The sequence below is a fragment of the Anser brachyrhynchus genome, assembly GCF_964034855.1.
Source record: "Anser brachyrhynchus genome assembly, chromosome: 2".
In the NCBI taxonomy this organism is placed as follows: domain Eukaryota; kingdom Metazoa; phylum Chordata; class Aves; order Anseriformes; family Anatidae; genus Anser; species Anser brachyrhynchus.
In genome coordinates this window covers 61,565,613-61,589,579 of record NC_137695.1, presented here as the reverse complement: position 1 = coordinate 61,589,579, position 23,967 = coordinate 61,565,613, and the positions used below count along the sequence as shown (strand labels likewise).

The 23,967-nt window shown below is 38.5% G+C and overlaps 1 protein-coding gene across 3 annotated transcripts in view; it reads left to right on the top strand.

Moving 5' to 3' along the window:
- POU6F2 (POU class 6 homeobox 2) overlaps window positions 1–23,967 on the top strand; it is a 331,845-nt gene that overhangs the window by 36,795 nt on the left and 271,083 nt on the right. Inside the window, exon 1 of one of the 3 annotated variants that reach the window (XM_080582232.1) lies at window positions 4,159–4,311. The exons of the other annotated variants lie outside the window; for them this stretch is intronic. Within the exon in view, the coding sequence (XP_080438358.1) occupies window positions 4,300–4,311 (12 nt within the window). The 5' untranslated portion in view covers window positions 4,159–4,299. Of the gene's footprint in view, window positions 1–4,158; window positions 4,312–23,967 lie in introns of those variants that run through there. 3 annotated transcript variants of the gene reach the window in all.

The window sequence follows — 23,967 nt, the reverse complement described above, 5'->3', positions numbered from 1 at the left end:
TGGGCCCTCTGTCCCTTTCAAAAGGGAGTCCCCCATGACAAGAACACTTCTTTCTTTTTTGACAGAAGATGTAGCAATGCGGGGGGTAGGTTGCCTTGCCTTAGGCACCCTCTCCAACTGGGACGGGCTTTCGTCTACATCGTTGTTCTGACTGTCATGTTCTAGACCCTCATACCTGTTATATAAGGGTAGATGGGAAGGTGAGGTGGGCAGGGACAGGGCTCGCCTACCACCCCGAACAGGAACCTGCCTCCATTCCCCGCCTTGGCCTAGGTCTCCTCCTACTGCCTGGTGGGATGAGAGAACTTTTGTCTTCTGCGTAGCAGGAGACACTTGTGCTGTGGCAGGCTCGTGAGTCTGTCTCAGAGAGGGTAGAGTACACCTCCACCAGTCAATTTCCCTCTCTGACTCCCTGATGCTCCTGAGCCTGCTCACCTCCTCCCAAAGCTCTGCTACCTGGCTGAGCAGCTCTTCAACCTGGGCACACCTCCCACAGGCATACCCCTCGCTGCTGCTGTTGGATACCGACAGAAGACTCGGGCACACCCTGCAGCCCAAGACCTGGATGGCTGCGTTGTTTCCCCGAGCCCTCCATCTGAGTGGCCACATTGGTGACTGGCTGGAGAGGCCACAAGAGATGTGGAGGCCATGGTTTTCTGCCTGGTTGGATACCATGGCCAGGTTCCTCGCAGGCAGGTTACAAGTACTGAAGGGAAAGACCGCTGCAAGAAAGCGGCGAGGGGCTCACCCTGCCTGTGCAAACTGCCACACCCCACCCTTCTGACACGCCATGCCCTGTTCGCCGCCCTCCTGGTTGCTCGAGCTCCCTAGGGGCTGCTTTTGAATGGCCGGGGAGGGGGCGCAGCTGGCTCTGCCTACGCCTCGTCAGCCTCCCTCGCGAGGGCTGCCGGGTCCTGGTGGCTCCCTCGGCTGCTTCGATTGGCCTCGATGGTGAAAAAAAAGCCCTGCCTGGCTCGATCCCCGGCTCCGCTGCAGAACGCATCTGCCCCGGAGCCGATCGCCTCGGCAAGCCAATCACCTCAAGCAAGCATTTGTGATGCTACAGGGAGATTGACTACCTCCATGGTTTGGTTTCAATGAAGATTTTTTTTTATTCCCCTCTCCAGATCTTATAGTAAGAGAACACAAGTTCATGTTTCTTTCTGAGATCTAAAAATTGTTTGGGGTATCTGAGAAGCATAAGACCATGTATATTATTGTGTGTGTGTATACGTTACATCTGCATGGACCACAGCCCCCTTTTGATGGGTGCTTGCCATAGGCTTCTACTTACTAGCTACATCTTTCTGTCTTTCAGGTGTGTCCCTGTGCCTTTAGAATAAAAGGGAACAAGTAGCCTGGCCCTCCTTCCCTGTGTGGTTTTGACCTAGTCATCTAGGTCTAAATTTCAGACTAGTGTGGATGAAGCATCCAACTTTGAAACATTAACCCAGCCCCTCTGCGTACCCCATACAGTGTGTGTAGGGTGTGGGGGGACCTTATTTCTATTCCATGCTGTACCTGGAGGATGAATCTGCCAGAGGTGTTGTGAAGATTCACAATCTGAAGTGCGTGAAGTACTTTGGGGAGCCCCAGTGAAAGAGTTCAAAATACACAAGTCTGAGGAGAAGCTGCAGGGGGCTACTGAACATCATCTTGTGGTCCTCCATGGTAACAATGAGATCTGACAATCCAAAGGAACCTAATTTTATCCTTTTGTCCCTCATGATAGTGATATGCACTGACTTCATCAGGGATTGATGTGCCACTTGTGTTATTCTTCTTTATAATCTTCCTTTGTCCATGGTAGTTCTGCTTACTCCCATCTCATTCGTTTTGGTGGATATGGAGGTAGTGATGGCTGGGGGAAGAAAATAATTTTACCTGCACTCTCTCTCAAAGGTGACAGAGTGCTGTTGCCCAGTCTGTTTGGGTATCTTCTAATAATGTACCCTAGACTGGGACCTAGGGCAACATCTAGGTATTGCTGTGTATTGCCCTGCTTATAAAAAACAAAACAAATCCCCCAAACCAACAAAAAGAAAAGTTTACACAATTAGAAAAACTGTTCAAGCAGGATTCTTCAACTGTCAAAGTATATACAGAAAAGCCAGTGCCTTGTATAAATGATGATGTTTTCTAGGACAATGCCAGAGAAATCTAATCAGATACAGAGTTTGTTTTTAGGGTTGTTACTAGCTCCACTACAGTTTTGCATCTTAAAACATTCAGAATTGCACTACGAGGTTCAAAGCTCATCTGTTTTGGGGGAAGTCCAAGTCAAACGTGAAGTAGTTTTAGAGCAGTTAACTTTTTTTCCCCACTTATGTCTTCCCATCAGGTTTGGTTTCTCGCTTTGTTCTGGACATCCTTAGGCTTGATTTCCTGTGTTTATTCCACAACCTTCTTGGCTGGTTTCCAGACTGTAGACTTCTCCAGGCAACTAAAGACTGCCTTCTCTCTTCTCTGGTTTCTCAGCATTAGGGAGAGGGACAAAGCTCTTTTTTACTTTCCCCAGCATGCGTCCCCTCAAAGATTACCACCCAGAATACTTCTGTGCTGGGAACGCCAGGAGTAGAATCGGAACCCAGTGCACTGAGTTTTGTACTGGCACTTAGATTTGGACTGGCCATTTCCGTGCCCACATCATGTGTGTTACTGCTGCTGCAGAAACAATGCTACAGACGCTTCTAGCAGGCTCCACTTACTCTCTGCAGAAGGAGAAAGATTGTGTAAAAAGGACAAATGAATTCCTCTGGTTGCGTGTGTAGCCTGCTTCTGATTTGGCAATACATTCGGACTGCTCGCTGTAGGCCATGTTATCATGCTGTCTTCAGGCAGATGCTGCTTTTGCTGGTATGTAAAATTGCATGTTTAAGTACAAGGTGGCTATCTGATTTGAAAGTGTAAATGCCAGTTGGCTTGTGCTACTTCAGTAACTAGCTGAACACCTTTCAGGTCTGTGAAGCATCTAGTAGAGTTACGGATGCTGTATATGTTATAATTAACTCTCAGTGCCTGGAAATGCAGCTAATTCTGTGCAGAAACAAAAAGTCATATAAATACACACAGTGTAGTAAATATTGGTATAGAGAATACAGAATATTTGTGTGGGTAGGGAGAGTGATATAGTAACAAACATATATGTGTGCATGGGTGTAATGACATTTCTTCGTATCACATCTATCAGGTTACAAGCAGCTAATAATTTTCTTTTTCTACTCACAGCCAAGCATTATAATGGCATATACTCATAAATCAACATCAACATGGAACATTGCTTAGCAAATATAAATGTATGTGCATTGCAGAATGATCTGAGATTACAAAAATATATCAGAAGTCAAAAGTAGCTGGTGGAGAAATGCTATGTCTTTAGTTTATTGAGATTGTTTGGAGGATCCTAATGTACTGTCACTGAAAGAATAATTTTTCCTTTACAATCTACTTAGCAAAGATTTATCGATCTTTTTCCCCTTCATAGAGAATTACTGATCCATTTTAGAAAATCAGATTTTCACACCTTTCATGAGAATGTGCACAGCACAGTTCCCTAGGGATTGCCAAGGAAGTTGACTTTGACATGAAATCCCTAGGTACCGGCGCACAACAGCCTATAGTCTCATCACTGATTTGTTGCACAGGGTGGTAAAATACTTTTATACATTTATAGAGAAATGATTGCACTGCGAGGACTTATTTTTCCATGCTAGTGGATGTATTCAGGGTCCTGTTATTTGTGTAAACAGCATTTTTCAGTTTTTTTTTTCTTCTCAGCTGTGATGTTATGAACAGTAAGGTAAGATAAAAGTTGTTGAAATTCATGTTGCAAAGCAGTAGGGTACTGTAGAATTTTTCAGTGTGTGTAAATAACTTTCTTCAAGATGTGTCTACTCTCTGTCCTCATTATTGTAGTATCCTAGGTAGCTAAGCATTAGGCATGTTATATTGAAGTATGCATCATAATGAAGGTGATTTATTATAATTAAAACGGCATGGAGAGCAGCTTTTATTAGACATATTGTTTCACAGGAGAGCTTAATAAAGAGCATTATTATTAGTTATAGATCTGTGTGAAGGATGTTGTTTACTGAGAGTTATGTGAGTATTAGTCAAAGTCTGAAGTTGCTCATTTGAGCTGTCCACTGTAGGGGGAAAAAAAGCATTCAGCGCAGCAAAGAGAAGAATTTTAAGATTGGAGGGGAGAGAGAGAGAGACGGAGAAAAGGAAATGCCGAGTGCATGAAGTGTTCTCTGCAGGAGCAGTTCTAGAATACTTTATTACATATCTACGGAGACAATGGCATGGACTGTAAGTAGCTCCTGTCTCTCAATATAATAATGCACATAAAGTCGGGGTCAGATTGGGTTCGCTCTGGGCTTTGATGCTGCAGAAGGTCACCAGGGGAATCGATGGACAAAAATGAGACCTGAGTTTCATGCAATCAATGAGATTTTTCTATTTAAAGTGGACACTGCTGGGTGCGAGTCTCAGAGCTTCAAATGTGGTTTTGCTCAGCTTTAGCAGATTGAAAGATGCACTGTAAATGTATTGTTTGTTTTAATAACTGTGCTGGCACGAGGGGTGTATATCTAAACAGGTTAGTCTGGCAAACTCTATTATGAAGTTGCATGAGCTGCAAATAAATGGACAAATTAGCAGCTACTTTGAATGTTAATTGCACTGAGTTTTTATTATGTTTCTGCTGAGTTTTAATTGCCTGGCATTTAGATAAGCCCTTAAAATGTGATTAGGAAGCTCCTGAATCATTTGATTAAAAATTGTACGGGATTTACCTTTCTATAAAATATGATTTCTACTATTAGTCCTCTATACTCATTATAGGCAATTCTTTAATTTCTTTGAAATAGCTCACATTTCCATGGATTAAAACAAATTCTTACATGCCTTTGGTTAAGAAGCTACATTCTTTTGAGTGGCAAGTGGATGCTTGGGACAGAATTGCTTTGATAATTTTCTCCTTAAAGTTTTCAGGCAGCTGGAAGAGATCTGTTGTTTTGCCTTTATTGTGTACAATTATCTCTCTAGGATAAGGGAAGCAATCGGGAAGAATGTGATCAGTGAGTCTGACATAGCTGTAACAGTGGCAAAAGCAAATAATTGATACGTAGGAGATTTATCTCTGTTGTGAAATGGTTAAGAAATTAAAGTATGTTATAGGCCAATTTCAAATCACTGATATATATGAATTTAACTGCTTCGCAGTTGATGGAGTTGTTCCAAATTTACATTGACCTAACGTAGGTCCTGACACTGTTTTCAATTTCAAAGCAAGTCAGCTATTGGACTATATTTTGTGAATGAAAGAGACACTTCAATCTGGCATTTAAATGATCTGATTGGTTATTTTTTAAAAAGTAAAAAGAAAACAACTAACACACCCCAATAATGCTCTGTCTATAGACTGCAACCTGCATTTTCTGAGCTTCCATTTCACAAATTTAAATATCAAGTCTGAAGGATTGTTTATCGTACATCACTGCATAAGTAAATGTCCACCAGAGACTATGAGGGAGGAAAGGGGGAAGCAGCAAACCCAACCCCTTGTATTTTTCAGTCTGTTCCTAAAAATGGCTTTTTTGATGACACTAAACAAAATCAAATTATTCCTTCACCACAGGTACAGAACAATCCCAAAATAAGGAAACAAGCCAAGGCCTCGACAGTCTTTTTCACTTAAACATCTTAAATACAGTAATTGAAGATTTGTGGGCAGAGTGCACACAGCAGAATCATAGCTTTTCTACAACTCAAGTCTAAATTCGTTTGCTAGTCTGAAAAATGCCCCAAAGAAAAGTAGGTGTACAGATGAGAACTTAAGCTTCTGCCTCAATCTAATTTCTGTTAGCAGGGTCATTTACAATTCAAGCAGAATTTATGTTCACCTGAAGTGATTTATTTGCGTTTGCATCTATGCCCTGAGTAAGAACACTTCAGTTTATATTATTCTCATTAAAAAGAAAAACATCCTCCACCTCAACATCCTCTCCTGATGGTCCTTACTGTTGCATTCTAAAGTTGTTAAACATTTTCTAGCTAAGCCTTTTTGATGAAGCATAGAAGGAAATATATTAGTTAACTTTCACGTATAAAGATTTTGGCAATGAAAGCCCACTGCAGTTACCACATTCCATTGTAAAGCAGGTCTCTGGGAGATCATGGAAAGAGTAAGCAATTGCAGGTAGATTATATAAAACTCAAACAATAGAACAATGAGCCACCAGATTTTCTGTGAAATCTAAAATAAATCAGGAGGGGATACAGAAAAGGAGAAAAAAATACCTCAACATCTGTAACACTTTTTTCTGCATGCACCTTCGTTATCAGTATTTCTTTCCTTACCTTCTGTTGCAGACATAGGAAGGTGATAAAATATGCCATGTGCAAGTTTAGTTGAACAGAAGTATAGTCAATTTGTGGCACATTTTTTTTCACTGAATGTTGAGGTGTCTGTCTTGGGGCTGCAGGCCTGGCATGAAGGATCAACCAGGAGCAGAGTCAAGTTTTGTGTTTTGGTATGGATGCAATGACTGCTGCCCTTTAATGTGCTTTCTTTGAGTTAAGCATATGTAGCCCGTTTTGAACTCCCCAGTGATCTGCTGGCTGTTACAACCAGTCCCAACAGGGTCAAGTTCCCAAGTCTCCACTCATGGAAAAACTTATTTGAAATTTATGGTAAGATTTATTCTACTTGCAAAATCCTGAGCAAAGACAACTGGATGTTCTGTGTGAGGAATGGTGTAGAATTAGGTGCTGGATTAGTGCATGCTTCCCTGAGCAAACCTTACAGATGAGGCTAATAAAAAGGTCTTTTTCTAATTCTCTGGTTTAAAAGGTATTGTATATTTCATTGCACTTTTTTTTTTTTTCCCCTGAGTATTTTAGGAAAGCTGAAAGATGAACTTATGTATACAATAGCAGGAAAGTATGGGCCACAGAGAACAGAAGCACAAATGATCCAAAACTAAGGAAATAGAGATGAATGCAAATGAAAAATATTGCATACTGAAAATAATGAATGCAGTTTATAAGGATTTTTCAATATTCACACTAATATACTTCGCTTTTTATCCTAATTAATGAACCACGTTGAAAACCTGTTTTCTACACTTTCCTCTCCTACCCATTTAAAAATACTGGGAAAATAGACATGTAAATGAAAACTTCCTATAGACCTTTTTAGCTTCTGCAAATAGCTCTTATTCAACCTATCATCCTATGTCTCCCTGATCTTAGCATTACAAGGGTCATATTTTCACAAAGATGAACCATTCATGGCAATTTCTCCAACAGATTTGACACAAACATTCTTTTCTTTGATATTGAAGATATAAGCTTTCTATTTTTGTCCTATTTTTTCCCCCAACCGACATATTTATTGAGGCTATTGCAAGGAAAATCCCACTTTCCATTAACATTTGACTTCTCTGTTTTTTTTTCCTCTTGCAGAATTTCAGGCTAACAGAGCAGTAAGGGGTGCTTTAGTCAATGTCAGATTATGTATGTGCATGAATACAATAATACAAATCTCTGAAGTTTATTTAGAATTAATATTTAAATGGACATGTACACAAACAGTGGTTAATACACATATACGTAGGGTTTTATTTGAGTAGACGCCTTCATGATTCTGCTGCTGTAGATCAACAAGTAGCATTTATTGATCTGTTATAACAGCAGTTCTAGTTCCGGAGAAGATTTTGATTGATTGTCCTCATCCAGAGTGAGTTCTTTCTCCATCTCTCTAGAGTGCTCAGTGGCATCAGCAGCGGATAGTATGGAGACAAAAGATTTCTTTCTGAAGGAAGGACTTTATAATTCTGTTTGGATTCCAAGTAATTATTTCAATGCCCTTTGCTATTTCTATCCAAGTAATCTGATACACCTCTTATGCTAAGAGTCTATAAATTATTGGTAGTAGTATAGATATCTCATGTCAAGCCTTTATTTTACTTAATAAGGTGATTACAAATTAATCTACTGAATGGAGTAGGAATGTCTTTGTGACCTGTGCTGTTTGTTTTATCAGACAAATCTTCCTCTATTAAATTATAAATTAAACCTGAAATCACTATTTCAGTTTTAAGAATTCCAAACATCTAAAGTATGCAGAATTCTTTATTAAAAAGGTAGAAAAATATGGAAATTAACTTTGCATTTTTTTGGTCTTTAATATTAAACTGTAAGATACCTTACTGCATATGTCAATCCTAAATGTTATTTGTGATGACAGTTTATTCTCAGTCTAGGTCAAGAGGTAAGAATGTTCTTGTATTCATTTAGTTAAATAAGCTACTTAGCCACTCCTCACTTACCAGTGCCAGATGCAACCAATAAAGGTATGTTATAGATCAGGTTTTTTTTGGATCACAGTCACCAACAGATAAGCCGCTCACTTTTCTCATCCTGCCATATTCCTGTTTCCTCTTATGGTCTAAATGATCTCTCATGCTTTATCTGAGTTCCTTCTATCTGTTGACTGAAGAAAAAGGAAAGCTTGTCTGTCACCGTTTGCCTTTATAAACTGAAATGTTCAGTACAGAAGCCTGGAGAGGAAATGTGAACACCAGTACTACATCCTAGCGAGTTCTCCACCAACCAGTTCTCTTGGTGAAACTCAGCAAGAGCTCCAGGTTTCTTCAGATTACTGTCCAAAAATAAATATCAGACTTTGCTCAACTTTTTTATAGAAGTGTCATTCCCCGCCCCCCCGCTGTTATTTTAAACCAACAATAATTCCCCCAACAAAGATTTGTATGCATGCATTTAGCTGCTCTGAAAAATGAGACTGTAACAATCTCCTAACAAATTAAACTAGAAAAACCCGCTTGGAGGCTATTTTGCAATAGATCCATGCTTAGCAATGGCATGAGCAGTAAAACCTCAAGCCCTTGTAGAACTAAACTGCCTTATCAGTTGTCCACCTTCCTGAAAGGTGGAGTCTGCCTTGTGGGTTGAAGGGAAGTCTTTGCTCCATGCCAGTGCAAGAAGACTTTGCTAGCTCTGAGGTGCAGCCTACCTCTGGATGGCAGTACGGTCACTGTGAATGGGTAGGAACTCCTCCAGCTTTCTCTTGGGAAGCACATGCCTGGTAAATTTGGCTGGTCTTCACTCACCCCCACTATGCTTTGCCTTTACCTCGATTTTTTAAATTTGGCACAAGACACAAAGCTGCAAGGTTGGAGTGTGCACGCGCAGACAAAGGTCTATAGGAAACTTCCTTTTGAGCTGCGTTGTTTTCAAGCTTTTGTGTCTCTCCATCTTAATCATCTGTTACAATTGTTCAGTGTTGTGCAAGGCTGTGTTTTTTATTTGGTATTATTACACTACCTGATCTGAATTAGTGTACGATGTCCAGAAATGGTTGAGAAAGTAGGAATTTCTCTCATGCAAACTAGCAGTATTTAATAATAATACGATCTACTCACAGCTCATTTTTTTGGCAGACTTAAGCTCTACATTTTAAAATATTTTTAATGTATATAAAGATGTTCAGGGTTACTAATCAGCTTTCTTGAGCTATGAGAAACCTGAGACACAGTAACCATAAGTGAAAAATTTGAGAGCGTGGACTTTTTCCATCTCTATGAGCTGCAAGTAGGAATTGTCTGACAAATATTCCCCAAGTTTAGTGTAAGTTTCTTCTTTGGTCTTCAGAGTGTATATTGCTTTTTTTTTTTTTTTCCTCTTGAAAACAAATGTTGCCAGCCAAAGCAATGGGATTTGAAGCAGTACAAGGAGCCAAAAATGGGACTTCAGTGAAGTTATGTAATTGTCATACTCATAATGTGCGATTGCTTCCTTAATAACATCTGTACATTATAATTCTCTTCAAAGTATCATATTGGTGTAAAGGTGTATGCAGAACAATTATACTAAGCAATGTCAGGTTTTACTAGTGTTATATCTGTGACACCAACTGAAAGACTAAAGTACTCTGCTGTGCATGGTCATAGATGCTGTTAAAAGCAATGCTTTGCTTTCTAGACTGCCTTTGCAATCTCATTGCCTTCAAATGAAGTGCTAAATTACATTTGCAGAACCCTAGTGAAGACAATAGGATTACAATAGGTGTTACTGAGGTCATCATTTAATAATGATGTTAATATGGTATATGAGGCTGGAGGGAACCCACTTTGATAGTGAGATACTAGGCTGAGTCTGTAGAGGCAGCATTTAAAGGGAAGGGAATGCACTGCTTGCTTGCAAATGGTGTAAACTTGAGAAAGACTTTAAGAAAGAAAAGAAACAACTATATGTTCTCATTTTTGCATTCGTTATAAGTTCAGTGCTGTTTTAAAATGTTTCCTTGGGTAGTAGTGTAAAACGTATTCCTTTGACTTGCAGCAATTTTGAGGTGATAGACCTTTGTTTTTTCTTAGAAGATGCCATAACAGTGCATGATTGTGCACTTCTGTGTTGTGCATTTCCATGTCCATCCAGCTGAATGTCAAATATCACAGAAGAGCTTTTTCTACATGCTTTTTCAGGAGAAGGTTGTAATCTAAGCACTTTTCTTCCCCAACCCCCCCCCAATTCATAATGCCCATTGTATGTATTGCAATGTCATTTTCATCCTTTTCCTCCTAATTAGCTCTGGGGTTACTTTTCAGCAATTTGCCTTCACTGCTGGACTTCAGTCTCACAAAATCTGATCATATAAGTGGTCCCATTGATTCCAGTATGTATACTTAGTGCTGAGTTACATGCTTGAGGAACCAGTTTATACCCTTCAGATATAGATAAATGACTATCATATCCTAAAGCCATGATTTCACTGCAGCATAAACATGTCTTTGTTTTCATCTCAGTAGTTCAGTTCCTCTGTTATAATAAATTTAACAAATCTGATTTGGGCTTCTTGTAGTGCTTTCTCAGTATGTTGTCATCTTTTTGTTCAAGACCCTTAAAGATGTATACAGACACACTAGATCATCCAGGAGAAAGCCATCATATAGATGGTGTGACTGCACAGTATGTGTGTGGAGGGTAATACAGTAACAGCTTTGAAGACCGAGGTTCAAAGTCCAGTGTCAGTGTTGTTTATTCTTGTTGCCACTTTCAGTGTCATGCATCTTCTTTGTTTTAACTTCTTTGCTTTGCATGTTGGTCTCAATCATTGGAACAACCTTCTCAGGAACGTGGTTTTCAAGATGCAATCGGACAGGCTGCTAGACAATCTCATCTAGAGATTCTCATCTCCCTTTTCACATGAAAGGCTGGACCTGATGATCTTTTGAGGTCACTTCCAACCTGGGCTGTTCTGGGATCATAGAAACTGTGTCCAGATACTTTTGAAAGTATTCCATTATTTGTCTATTTGTTGTTGTTAGGGAGAGAGGTGGAATTAAAGAATTTGTTATCATTGTTATGTGTATTCATTCACTTTTTATTTCCTGATGCCTGTAAAAACAGAATAACTGGTGGAAACCTGCAGCTAGAAAAAAAACTTCAGAGTCTTCAGAAAACGTCTTCGGAAAAAGTCTTCAGAAAACAAACAATTTGATCAACTCTATTGTTAGATTGTCTATCTAGATGATCTGGCTAATATTTTATTGTCAGTTTCCTGTTATTACTTATTCTCTGTTGCTGTGCTGGAATCAACTTGGGAACAACAATGTTGAGAATAGTTCACTGCATAAGGGGTTGTGCATATAGCCGTGTGAAACTTCTACGATCATAAAGGCTTTAAAGCACTACATAAGGGAGATTTCGATGTGGTAAAGTCCAGAGAATTGTTACTTAAGCATGCAATTCATGTTAATGCACTCTGTTCCCTCATGAGTTGCTGATTGATCTAAGTAGGTTATAGTATAGTACCTTACTAGCTTTTCTTTAACTGGTGCATGGAACACAATTCAATACTTCTTCACATTTAATAGATGATCCTAGAAAACTGGAAAGCAATCCAGCATTTCTGGAGTCATTGTAGGAGTTAGACTTTCGCCTTATTTTATTAACTTCCCTTTTATAAAACACTTGGTCTTAGTTATGTTCTGTGCTTAATCCTCACAGTCCTTTAAAAGTAGCATAACTTTTTTTTTTCTTCCCCTCAGTGTATTCCTTTCAAACTTCAAGGCTTGTGAGTTTCTAGACTTCGTGCATGAAGGGGTAGGTTGGAGTCCAACAGAAATCAGTGCTGGGTATGTTAGGATTTGAAACTGAAAGATAGCCACAAGAGGGAAGATCTTGTAGCAGTGGACAAATAATACTGCTTATGTAGAGGTTACAGTTCCTGTTTTATGCTAGTTTTGTATACTTTATAGGGAACTTTATAGGGAAGATGTATGTGCATATCCTAGCATAACATAACTGATCCCATGTCAGTTGTGTTGATCCTAAGCCAAGTGTCTGGTCTGAGAATAATGCTTTTGTTACTTTGACTGCACAGATGAATCAATTGTCACTGGAGCTTCTGGTCCTGTTTTACTAATAATTCTGTATATAGACAGGTGAGTGTATTACTCTTGTACGTTATTTTGGAATCTAGCAAAGACTTTGTGATAGTCACTTAAGTGGCGTTATTATGCTCCCTACAAATATGCCTTACTTGTAGCACGTTCACATAGAAAAAAAGAGCTTTCTCCGAAACTATTGTGGCTGCTATTGCAGTAATGGGATATCAAACAGGCAAAATTGTATGTGTTGTCAATGGCTGCAATATAATTTCATTGACTTACAATGTTTAAAGTGAAGACATGATGGTAAGCTTCTATAAGGTGTCATATTGAAGTAATTGCCCACCAACTTGATTTTATGGCCAAAGAGAACATTTTAATGTCCCCGTAAATTCTGAGGACAATCTAGCCTGCATGGAAACACAGAGATCAAAGACCATGATTAAGCATTTAGCTATTATAATGCTGAGAAATATTTATATAACGCAAGAAGTAAATAGATGAAATAAGTGTGGGTGAAAGTAAATTGGAAAGTTAATTTAAATCTATGAACAAAAGTTTGGTCTAAAATGCAAAAAAAAACAAAACAAAAAAAAAATGGGGTGGTTTAAGTCAATGGTTTTACTCACCCCAAATGTCACGGCTTTTACTTGGTCCTTGCCTAAGTCTCTTTGGTTTTCCTTTCAATTTGCCAAGAGCTCAGCATTATGAAGAGCTCAGCACTCTTCAGGCCCATGTGATAGACTGAGTTCAGGTGACAGAAACAAGCCAGTATTTGGCTCCAGAGGAAGTGCATGAGCTGGGATGATCAGGCCTGTGAGTGGAACAGAGCTGTCTGGCTGTGAGAAAAGGGAAGTCAAGGAAATTCTTGGTTAAGTGAATGCTCCACTCAGTTTCCCTGCTTTTAGATCTGACTCATTGCAGTGGGTCTGTCTGGGTGGAGTTAATGTTCTTTATGGCAGCACATATGGTGCTGTGTTTTGGCTTTGGGACTAAAACCATGCTGATAACACACCAGTGTTTTGGCAAAGTTAAGTCCTAGAAAAGCAGAGATCAAGAGAGAGATAAGTAGAGGCTCTGTAGGGACAGGGTTTTAAGATTAACTTACGTATTTTTATAGGGATGCTTACCAGTCACTGCTCTTTGCAAAAGAATTAAACAGAATAGAGATGAGGTGACTTGGACAGCAGTGCTTAGAGGCTTAGTGGTAAGAGTGTGTGCCTGAGGTGCTGGTCCTCTTACTCTAACCACCAGGGAGCAAACTTTCTCCCACAAAAAAAAAAAAAAGGCTGTTCATTGAAAGATGGGTAACAGGGAGGAAGAAGGTCGAAGAAGGAATACTGATATGCTCTCACAGCTGTACTGGTACACTCAGGCTTGCTGGAGGAAACTCAGGTGGCTCTTTGCCTTTGTGTTTACAAACTGTAGCTATACATACCTTCCTGATTCAAAAAAACTAACTATATACATGGGTATAGTAATTAGCTTTTTTCTTAAAAGTAAAATGCAAAGATGTAACCAAATGATTCTTTAAACGTATATATGCCAAACACAAAACTAGTTTCAATTTAGAATGATGTATGAAGACGGTTTGTAATGAAAAAATAATTGAGTTTGTGATCAAATCTCTATTCTGCATTTTGTTTTATTTTGTAACTTTTTGAAAGTAACTTTTTAAAACATTCAGAAGCTATTAGTGGCCATTTCTATATTCATTTCTAGGTTTGCTTGTTTCCAAACACATTTTCTAATGTCCTTCCTATTTGCGCATGTTTAGTGCACACTTTGTGTAATCCTATATTTTGAAAATAAGCTTATTGGAGACATGGCATAATTTGCAGAGTTATTTCAAACAATACGTTCAAAAAGTACATTTATTACTTTTTAGAAATAATACATAAAGATTGAAGCACGTTGAAGAGCAACTTAAGACCAATAGCATTATGAGATTGCTTATGTTGACCTACATTTTTGAAACAACTAAACTACTTTTAGGACTATTTATTTATGTTCTGTTATTGATTTCAATGACAAAAAGATCAGGGCCTTTCCCTAGATCTCGGAGATTCTTCATGCAGGGAATTGAGTCTGTTGTGCCTGTTGATGCTGATGGCAACAGTCCAAATGGTTTCACTGGCAGGAGTGTTAGGACCATTTGTACACACCTATATATGTGTTTATAAATATGTATAAATACATATGTTTTGTGTATATAAAATCGATCAATATCTGTATGTAAGTGCACACATGTATATATGACAATAGCATGATCTTCAGAAATTTTTCTACTGTTGAAGCAGAAGGAATCAATGGTATTTTTGACTGTGCTCTCTAAGGAGGGTGGTGATACTCTTTAAGGGTGAAATCAAGCATCCTAGTGTGTTCACCAGTTTGCAAACGAGCAAGCAACAGAAGGTGTTACTGTAGCTGCATGTTGTTTTGTTGTTGTTTTTTAACCGTTATCAGATTATCTACCCTAAAATATTGCTTAAAAGGAGTTTACTTAAAAAGTGAAAGGAAGCCAATGACGAGTAATTGTGGCAACCTTTTTTAAATCAAACAAAAACAAGAAAACACACACACACAAACCACAACAAAACAAACAAATTGAGCAGTATCTAATAAAGAATTGAATTGTCCATGTAGGAAAATACTAGCAGATCTGAGAAATGCTTCATTCTTTGTTTATTGATAATCCACTTAATGTAATTGCTGCTAAAATGATCAGTAAATGTTACGCTGTTCTCCTATTGTAAAGCATTAAACAGGAAAAGTGCTGTTACACTGCTCTGAAGTGATCTTCCTACATGCCTGACACATAATAGTGCTACTGCATGTGGTGTGTGACATATCCTACCCTAGTACTAACAAATGAAATGTTGGGAGTTTAAGTATACCTGCAACTTTCAGCAGATAAAAGCCTTTGACAAAAAGTGAGACTCTCTTTGGGCTTCATCTTAAAGAAACAAGTCCTTATGTAGATTTCTTCAGGACGGACTGTGAAGCTGTGTGACGGTTAAGGGCATACTGAAGTTGGAATATATTCACTTAGAAATTAATATGTTGAGATTTACACTGTGAAAAGAAAGATGTGGTACCCAGGTGTTGATGAAGACCTGGTATGAAGAAAAGTAACCCAAAAGCTTTTCTGTAATGATTAAAAAAAATTGCACTCATTTATCAGTGGGAAAGGCTTAGAAAATATAAAAAGCCCAATGTTATTGATCTGCAACATTTGTGGTATTATTAAGTATGTTTAGCATTTATAACAGCAGGTTTTGTTGTCAGATGAGCTCAATGTAGGAGAACCATAGGAAAAATGATTTGGCATTCTTGCTCTTAACCTGATAGCTACACATCCTACTGCAGTGCATCTTCTGGTAGCTGGAAAAAGAAGAGGGTATTTTAGTTTGTGAAGCTCAGTTCTGGTGAAGCTTTCAGTTTCTTCAATATATGGGCATTTTTGCTATTTAATTCTGTCTAGATAAGATGAAAGGAAATAGAGGGCAATAAGGGTCCCCACCTCTAAGGTACAGTCCCAGTAGAAATCAGAATCATCTAGGTTGGAAAAGACCTTCAAGATCACCAAGTCCAGCCATCAACCTGACCTGTTGAATCCCATCACACATCACGGATCCATGCTCCTTAGTGTCATGGCCACATATCTCTTAAATGACTCCAGGGATGGGGGCTCAGCCCCTTCCCTTGGCAGCCTGTTCAAATACTCTACAATCCTCTGCTTGAAGAAGTTCTTGCTAATGTCCAATCTAAACCTCCTCTGGCACAACACCATTTCCTCAAGTCCTGTCACTTCTTACCCAAGAAAAGAGATCGATGTGCTCCTCTCTGCAACCTTCTGTCAGGTAGTTGTAGAGACTGATGAGGTCTCTCCTCAGCCTCCTCTTCTCCAGACTTAAAATCCCCAGTTCCCTCAGCTGCTCCTCACGACCCTTGTTTTCATGTACCTTCACCAGCCTCATTGCTCTTCTCTGCACACTCTTGGGCAACTCAATGTTCTTGGAGCAACGGGCCCAAAAGTGACCAGAGTGGCTGAGGTGTGGCCTCACCAGTGCCACGCCAAGGGGACCGTCACTTCCCTAATCTCCCTGGCTACTCTGTTTCTGATGCAGGCCAAGAGAAGTCATTTCCCATACTTGTCCATAGAATTCAAGTGTGCTGTATTAAAGCAATTAGCACGAAGAGGATCAAGAGCTCTGCTGACAACCTTGTTAATCACATAATACATAAAATAAATACGTAAAATGCATGTTATGTATGAACACAGTGTTCAGCATCATAACCCATGTTTTTTTTTGATTTTTTTTTTCCGAAAACCCATGATTTTTTTTTCCAAAATTCAAGTTACTGGTTCCTTTGTTTTGCAACTTGGAAATCCTGAAATGTTAGGTAAAACAAAGTTTTCCTTTAGGTAAAACAAAGTTTTCCTTTAACTAGAAAGTTCCTTTCAGTTGCTGTGAGTCCCTTCTAGGTTGCCTAGTTAAGTTTCTCTCTTGTTATCAACATTCATGTTATCTTAAGTTTTGGTGTGGTTATGCACGTGCTGGTTTTTAAAAGTTATTTTAACTGAATTCTTGCTCTGATATTTATTTTCTCACTGTCTTTCTAGTGTGCACATCATAGACAAAACATGCCAAATAAAACCATATATAATGCTATACTTAATTTCTGATTACGCCAAACTCATGCCATTTGGATGCTTTATGGTGGCAATCCCAGGAAGCAACGTTTTACCTAAAACAAACGAACAAAAAACCAACCGCAACCTTAAGTTGTGTGTCTTGCATTTCTTAGTTTTGGGGACCATGATGGCCTATTTCTTCCTTCTGGAAAGCAGAAGGATTATTATGATGAAGGAATGGTGTAGTTGCTGGATGGAGCTTTTAATGTCAGAAGATTGGCTGGAGAGAGGATGGGGTTAAATAAAAATCTTGTTTTTAAGGCTCCCTCAAAATAGGAGTCAAGTTAATATAAACAACAACAGGTTATCAAACAGGCAGACTGGTGAAAGAGCACTTGTATGAAGATGATTTGGCAAGTAGAATCGTGTCCTTTATGTGGTCATTGTGGAGACTAAAGCAACCTTATGTGAAATCATTTTTACAGAAAATGAGAATTTTTTGTTTTTTTAGGAAATCCTCTAGACAGCTACAATATGTTTATTACATTAGAGTGGAATGGTATTTTTTCCCCTAGGAATGAGGAATACCTTTGCAGAAATGTTTTAATACTTTTTTTTTTTTTTTTTAATGGAAGACAATGTCTTCTGCTTTGTAATGAAAATTTTCTCAAGTTCTCTGGTAAGTTGACCCACAGTATATGAATTCTAGAAAATCTTAGCTATTATAGACTTAGAATTTTTTGGATGACTTTTTATGTTTGACACAGCTCCCTGCTGAATAGAACCAACAGAGCAGAGGGAACAGTACACTATTTCTATGAAGAAACTGTCAAAGTCTTACTCCGGATAGGGGCTGTCTTCTAATCTTGAATTTAGTTGCTCTCTTATGTGATCTACTCTTTTTGGAAGATCAGATGGCAGAAGAGTAGTAGGGGGGGAAAGTCTCTTGAGGGCTGATTTCTCCATACTGGCCCCAGGGGGTGGTGGTGGTGGAAAGTTACTGTCTGTTCCACCTGTGTCTTGTCATGATCTATAGAGCTTGCTCTTCTGGTCTCTCAAAAATCATCTGCTTTTATATGGTTGCGAGAACCTTGAGCTAGAAGGTTCATTTCTCACACTGTTCTCAAGACTTATTTCTACTAATGGTTGTGTGCTGTGGTCCATCTTGTGTTTTGAGGACCATGGTAGCTTTTCAGAATAGCAGCTTCTCTGGCTCTTGACCTCTGGATGCATACAAACCTTTGAAATATGTCCATGGATGAACAAGCTCCTTTTTAATGAGCAGCATGTCATTTAATAAGGGAAATCATTGGAATATGGCAGAGGCTGGACTCTTGTTAACCTAGAATTAATAGATAACAGCTACGTAGCTACTCTGTGTGTGTGGCAGAAAACTATAAAGATGAAATGGTTTGCAACAGGAGGAGCAGAAGGAATCTTTTGTCAGATTAATAACTGGATCAGAAGTAGTAAGGTCACCTCCAAGAGCAAAAGCATTGTTTTGAGTAAAACTTCTGTGCTGTAGGTACTCTTGCATTAGTGATTCCTAAATGTCATGTAGGTCAGGAAAAATGCAATGGCTGGATTCATGTCTTTTTTTTCTTTCCTTTTTTTTTTTTTTTTTCCTGGCCGGTTCCAGATTGCTTTATTTGGACCACAGATGCAGCTGACACAGTTGCTCCTCTTGTTGTATATGGTAAAACCAGCATCCTTTAACTTTCTTGCGTGTTTGAAGCATACAGCTTGACTTGCTATATGAAGCTGCTAGGGATATGCTTATAGCAATAAACCCAATAAAATAAAATTGTGACCCAGTTATTTATTACTGTGTGGCTGCCATGTGTATGTTTCCATTCTGCAGCCTCCTGTTAGTGTTGCAGAGCAACCTGACCAACAAATTGATGAGGACTTGCCTTGTGAACCTTTCAGCTTTCTGTCAATAGGTGCACGAAACGTGTGAAACTTTTTCATTAGGGAAAATAAATGGTTCAGTATGGTGAAAAGGATTTCTAGTGAGGTACTTTTGTGTGTTTTAAAACCATGTTGAAGTATTATTCAAATCTCAAGACATAGTAATTTGAAGGACGTTGCTGCATAAAAATGTAGTTAAAAAAAACTTTTTAAAAAAGGTTGCTAAAACTACAATTAAAAACTCAATGAGTTTCAGAAAAACATTTTCTGTCAGAATCTATGTTACATTAAGCAGCACTAACCTTTTCAACTTCCAGAGGACCTAAAATTAAGAAAATAAACAAAGGAGACCATTATAACATCACTGACTAACCTGAAAAGAACATTTAAATGAAAGCACTGTGAGCAGTGATAGTCTCCCTAACTTTCTAAATTAAATTGTTATATTAGTAATACTACACTTTATATGGGTATAATTGCACACTGCTAACTTATTACAATGTTGTTTTAAACTAGAGAATACTTTTTAACTGCAACCTGGCCATTAGATGTGAAGATGAGTATCACTGCAGAAATATGATGTCCAAAGTCAAAGTAGCGCTGAGAAAAGGGAGAAAAACAGAACTATCTTTTCCACTACAGAGATTTTCATGAGGAGATAAATATAGTTCTAGCTGAAGAAAAGTGGAGACTGTTTCGGGTGATGATATTTATATTGAGTGAGAAGAGCTGGGGATATATTAGCTTCTTGCTGTAAGAGCAAGGAGAGGCAATGCTGAAGATCGTAGTAAGTTAAATATGAGTAATATAGGTAATATAACTAAATATGTAATGCAGTAAACAGAAGTACAAGATTAAAGCAGTGAAGGAAGATCAATGATCGCATATCAGCAGTCTTGTTTGTTTTGCTTATAGAAACATCCATCTAAGGATGCTGGTAGAGGTGGCTGTGAAGAAAATAAGCTTTTTTCTAACTTTTCTGGGGCAATGACAGCCAGCAGGTAGCAATGATCAGAGGCTAGCAGGGGTCTGAAGGATGATTCAAAGAAATTTGCATAAGCCACACTATGGATTGATTGGGATAGAAATATTGGCACATTAGTGACAGCAGATACAAGGTTTAAAGAAGGAAGAATCAAAATTGTCTGTTTAGAAATCTTTATAAAAAAAAAAAATGAATGCCTCTAAAAGCAATAAGACAGAGGAAGGAGGACCAGTTCCTAAGAGGACCAAAGGATAACGCATTCCTAAATTTCACTGGTATTTGATACAAATAAAATTAATCCTTTCCCAGTAGAGATTTTTAATGCATTCCTCACTCAAAAGCCATGAGTTATGTACTAAAATAACATTATCTGAGGTTATGATGTGCTCTGTCTTGATTAAAAAGAAATCTAAAATATCAAAATTTTTGGTGTAATCATTAGAATATCTGAACAGTGAACTTTTATTTATTGGTAACGTAATTGGAGTGATTGCTCAAACATGCACTCTCTGTATGTCCCTAACTGAATTCTGTGCATGATCAGAATCCTATAGGAGGGCATAATTTATTTCGTATTGTCAGGAAAAAAAAAATCAGAAAATTACTTTAAAGTATGTTTAAGACAGAAATGAAGTGATTAAGACAGAAATGAAGTAAAAATTAAAAAAAAAAAAAGGAAAACAAAGGATCTTACTTTGTCTCTGTTATTAAAATAATATAATTAAATTCAGACCAGGAATGTTTATGGTGCAGAGTACAAAATTTAGCCCAATGGCTAAACCAGTGCATGAAGCCTTTATAAAGCCCTATCATCACGCAAGTCCTACGTTAAGGATAAAAGTAGTTTGTACTCCCCTTTTTAGATCTCTGCCTAGGGCATGTTTCACATGAAAACCATACAGTTTCGTGTAAAAGCTGTCTTTGATTACTAAATAGTTTTGCTTAGAAACTGCACCTTTACCCTTAAAGAGCAGAGACAAAGCTTTTAACACGGTGATATATATTCTTCTGTATTTTGTACAGTGTTGCAGAAAAGAAACTAAAGGTTTTGGCTTTTGAAAGAGGGTGTGTAACCAGAGCTGTAATTTGCATTTGCAAATCCACTTGTTTTTTACTGGCAAATTAAGCCCAACAGCTTGTAGAAGTCAAGTCTGGGAGCGGTGGAGCTGAGCAGAGGTGCAGGCAGCTATTGCGAGCTGACTTAGAGGAGCTATGAGCCGCCCTTAAGGGAGAGACACAGCAGGGAGGACCACTCGCTGCACAGAACTGTCAGCAAAAGCTCATAGAAAACAGGCAAGTCTGGTAATACTGGTGCTAGCTGGACAAGAAATGGATGACAAGTTATATGAGTATCTGCAAGAGATGCGTGTAAAATTTGTCACTACATGCGTGGTATTTACAGGTATATTTTGAATAAGGGGATTGCAATTCCTCAGTTCTCCTAGAACAAGAGCTTTGCTCTTGTGGTTATAAACCCATCTGAAATACCATAGCATTATATCCTTTTTATGTACCCTTGCCTTCTACTTAAAGAAGATAAACCCTTTTCACAAAGTTCGTCCTGCTGGTTTTTTTTTATGTATTCCTAAACTTTTCAATTTTATGTATGAATAGCTAAAACTTTTGTGTGGGTGTTGATCAACAGAAGTCGCTGTGCTGCGCTGCAAAGTATAACCTGATCTTTCTCACCTTCCAAAAAGCAAGCACATCCAGGGCAGGGAGGAGAACAGATCCTGATGGGATTATCTGCAAAAGGTGCACATGCAATTCTTGGCCTCGGCTCATCCTCTGATACCCTGGGTCCCCGCTGGGTGGAGAAGAAGGAGCCTGCTGGGCCAGTAGCTGGCCACTGTGACAGACGCGTACCAGCTACTGCAGATCTTGGGGGTGCTGGGGACTTTTTTTTTTTTTTTTTTTTTTTTTTTTTTTTGAGAGAGAGAGAGAGAGAAACCCTTAGGAAAACAGGAAAATCCCATCTTGTCCCTGGGAAATTTTCCAGACCAGTCCACTTGCCATGTGCTGGAATTTGAATTACATTGTTTGTAAAAATAAGTTTTTAATCATGTGTAATCCACTGTAGAAGAGACACATTCTTAAGTACTAAAAGCAGCTGAAGGTCTAGAGACAACCTGGAGTAAAAACTGACCTTTTTTTTAAAAGTATGTTTTTGAAGGAAACAAACTCTCTCAACCCATCATTTCAGTGATTTATTTAGTCTTCATGTAGGCTAGAAACTTAGACAGTACCTAATCTGTCTGCTTATAGAGAAAGTTGTCATTCACTCACCATCTGACACAGAGCTACCCTGGAGGTTAACTACAGGTGCTGGTACAGTTTGAGTGAAGGGGCAGCAATTTACATTTCAGTTTTTACAATCCTTGGCTCTGCGTTTGTAAAGCTGTTCTGAATTCGCTGCAAGAGGCTGCAAGTCAAGCAAGGGTCTGTGGGGATGCTTGAAGTGCAGGTCTGAGGGATATCCTGCAACACTGAGTTCCACACGTTTTCACTACTAATTGTTTGGAAAAGTATCTTTATTATTATTTGATACTCCGGCTTTTCCATTTCAGTGGAGGCCCTTTTTCTTCTCAGATGAGATAGGGTGAATAGTTCCTGATCTGCATTTTCTCCCTGCCATTTATTATTCTGTATACTTTGATCATACTTGTTCTTATTCACTTTTGTCAGGTAAACATTCCCAATCCTTTCAATCTCTTTATCGTTTTTCCTGCACATCTTTGTGATGTATTTCTTAGCTGGGCTAACCAGAAATGAACAAAGTGCTCCAGATGAGGCCGAATTATTGATGTGCATAACAGGTAAAATCCTAGCCCTGTTGAAGTTGCTGTGAATCCACTAACATCTAAGGGGTGAGGTTTCTCCCAGTGCTGTCACATTTTGTACATTATTCTTCATCCCATTTTTCATGTATTCAACTTCAAAATTTGGCAGCTGAGAATTTAATCTAGAATCCTACTGATGCAGCATCCTCCATTAAATTGCTGTTAGTCCTCAGATTAGCTGTGTAGCTTGTGGATGGGATTAGTTCCCTCCCAAAAATACTTTCCTGAAAAGGGTCAAATTTTATCCCGATTCACGTTGGCTATGGAAGCACGCTTGCTATTAGTTTTGAATGGCTGAAGCTGAGGGCATCAGCCCAGACTTAGAAACAATATTGTGTTCACAGTGACCTTTAGCTGGAAAATCTGCTAAAGTGCATTATATAGTATATGAAAGCAAAACAACAACAAAAAAATCCTGCCTCGGTAAATGACTTTGTCGATAATGTACTATGAATATGAGGCAAAACAAGTCAGAGGGGTTTTTATAGCATTTGCAAAAGAAATCTGTTAAATTCTCTTTCCTTCCAAGAATCATCTAAGAAATGTTCAGATTGTTGCTGGCTAATAAATACAGTAAATGAAATGTTAATAAATCACCAGCAATTTAGCCTGACAATAACATGGATTGACCACATTGATTAAATTGATTATGTTTCATATATTTACAATATGTAGACACAAGTCCAATTTATTTTCTGAAGAGTTCAAGGTAGGTATCATTGGTTTAAAAAAAAAAAAAAAGGCAAAACAAAACAATGGAGTAATGTTTGTGGTTGCTATCTGCAATAATCTAATGCTGACAGAGAGCAGTATTTTATTTAGTAATTAACAGTGTAAAGGGGAGAGAAGCTGTCATGTTGGTTCTTAAGCTGGGGAATGTGATGAAAGATGATATCTGCGATCTCATCCTTTCCACTTGTTTAGGATTGTCAGGATGAGAAATGTCAGCATTATGAAAGCTCAGCTCTGCTCTTGATATGATAAAACCCTTCAAAAGCCAGTCTTTCTCTCCCTCTTCCCCCTCCTTTCTCCCTCTCCCTGCACTTGCTTTTTTATTTATCCTGTTTTGTTAGATGGCAGAAATATAATTCTTTTCTTTCTTCCTATTATAAGCCACCATTTTTGTTTTATTATATGTTTCACAACCCCTAATGCCCCACTGAAAATTACCTT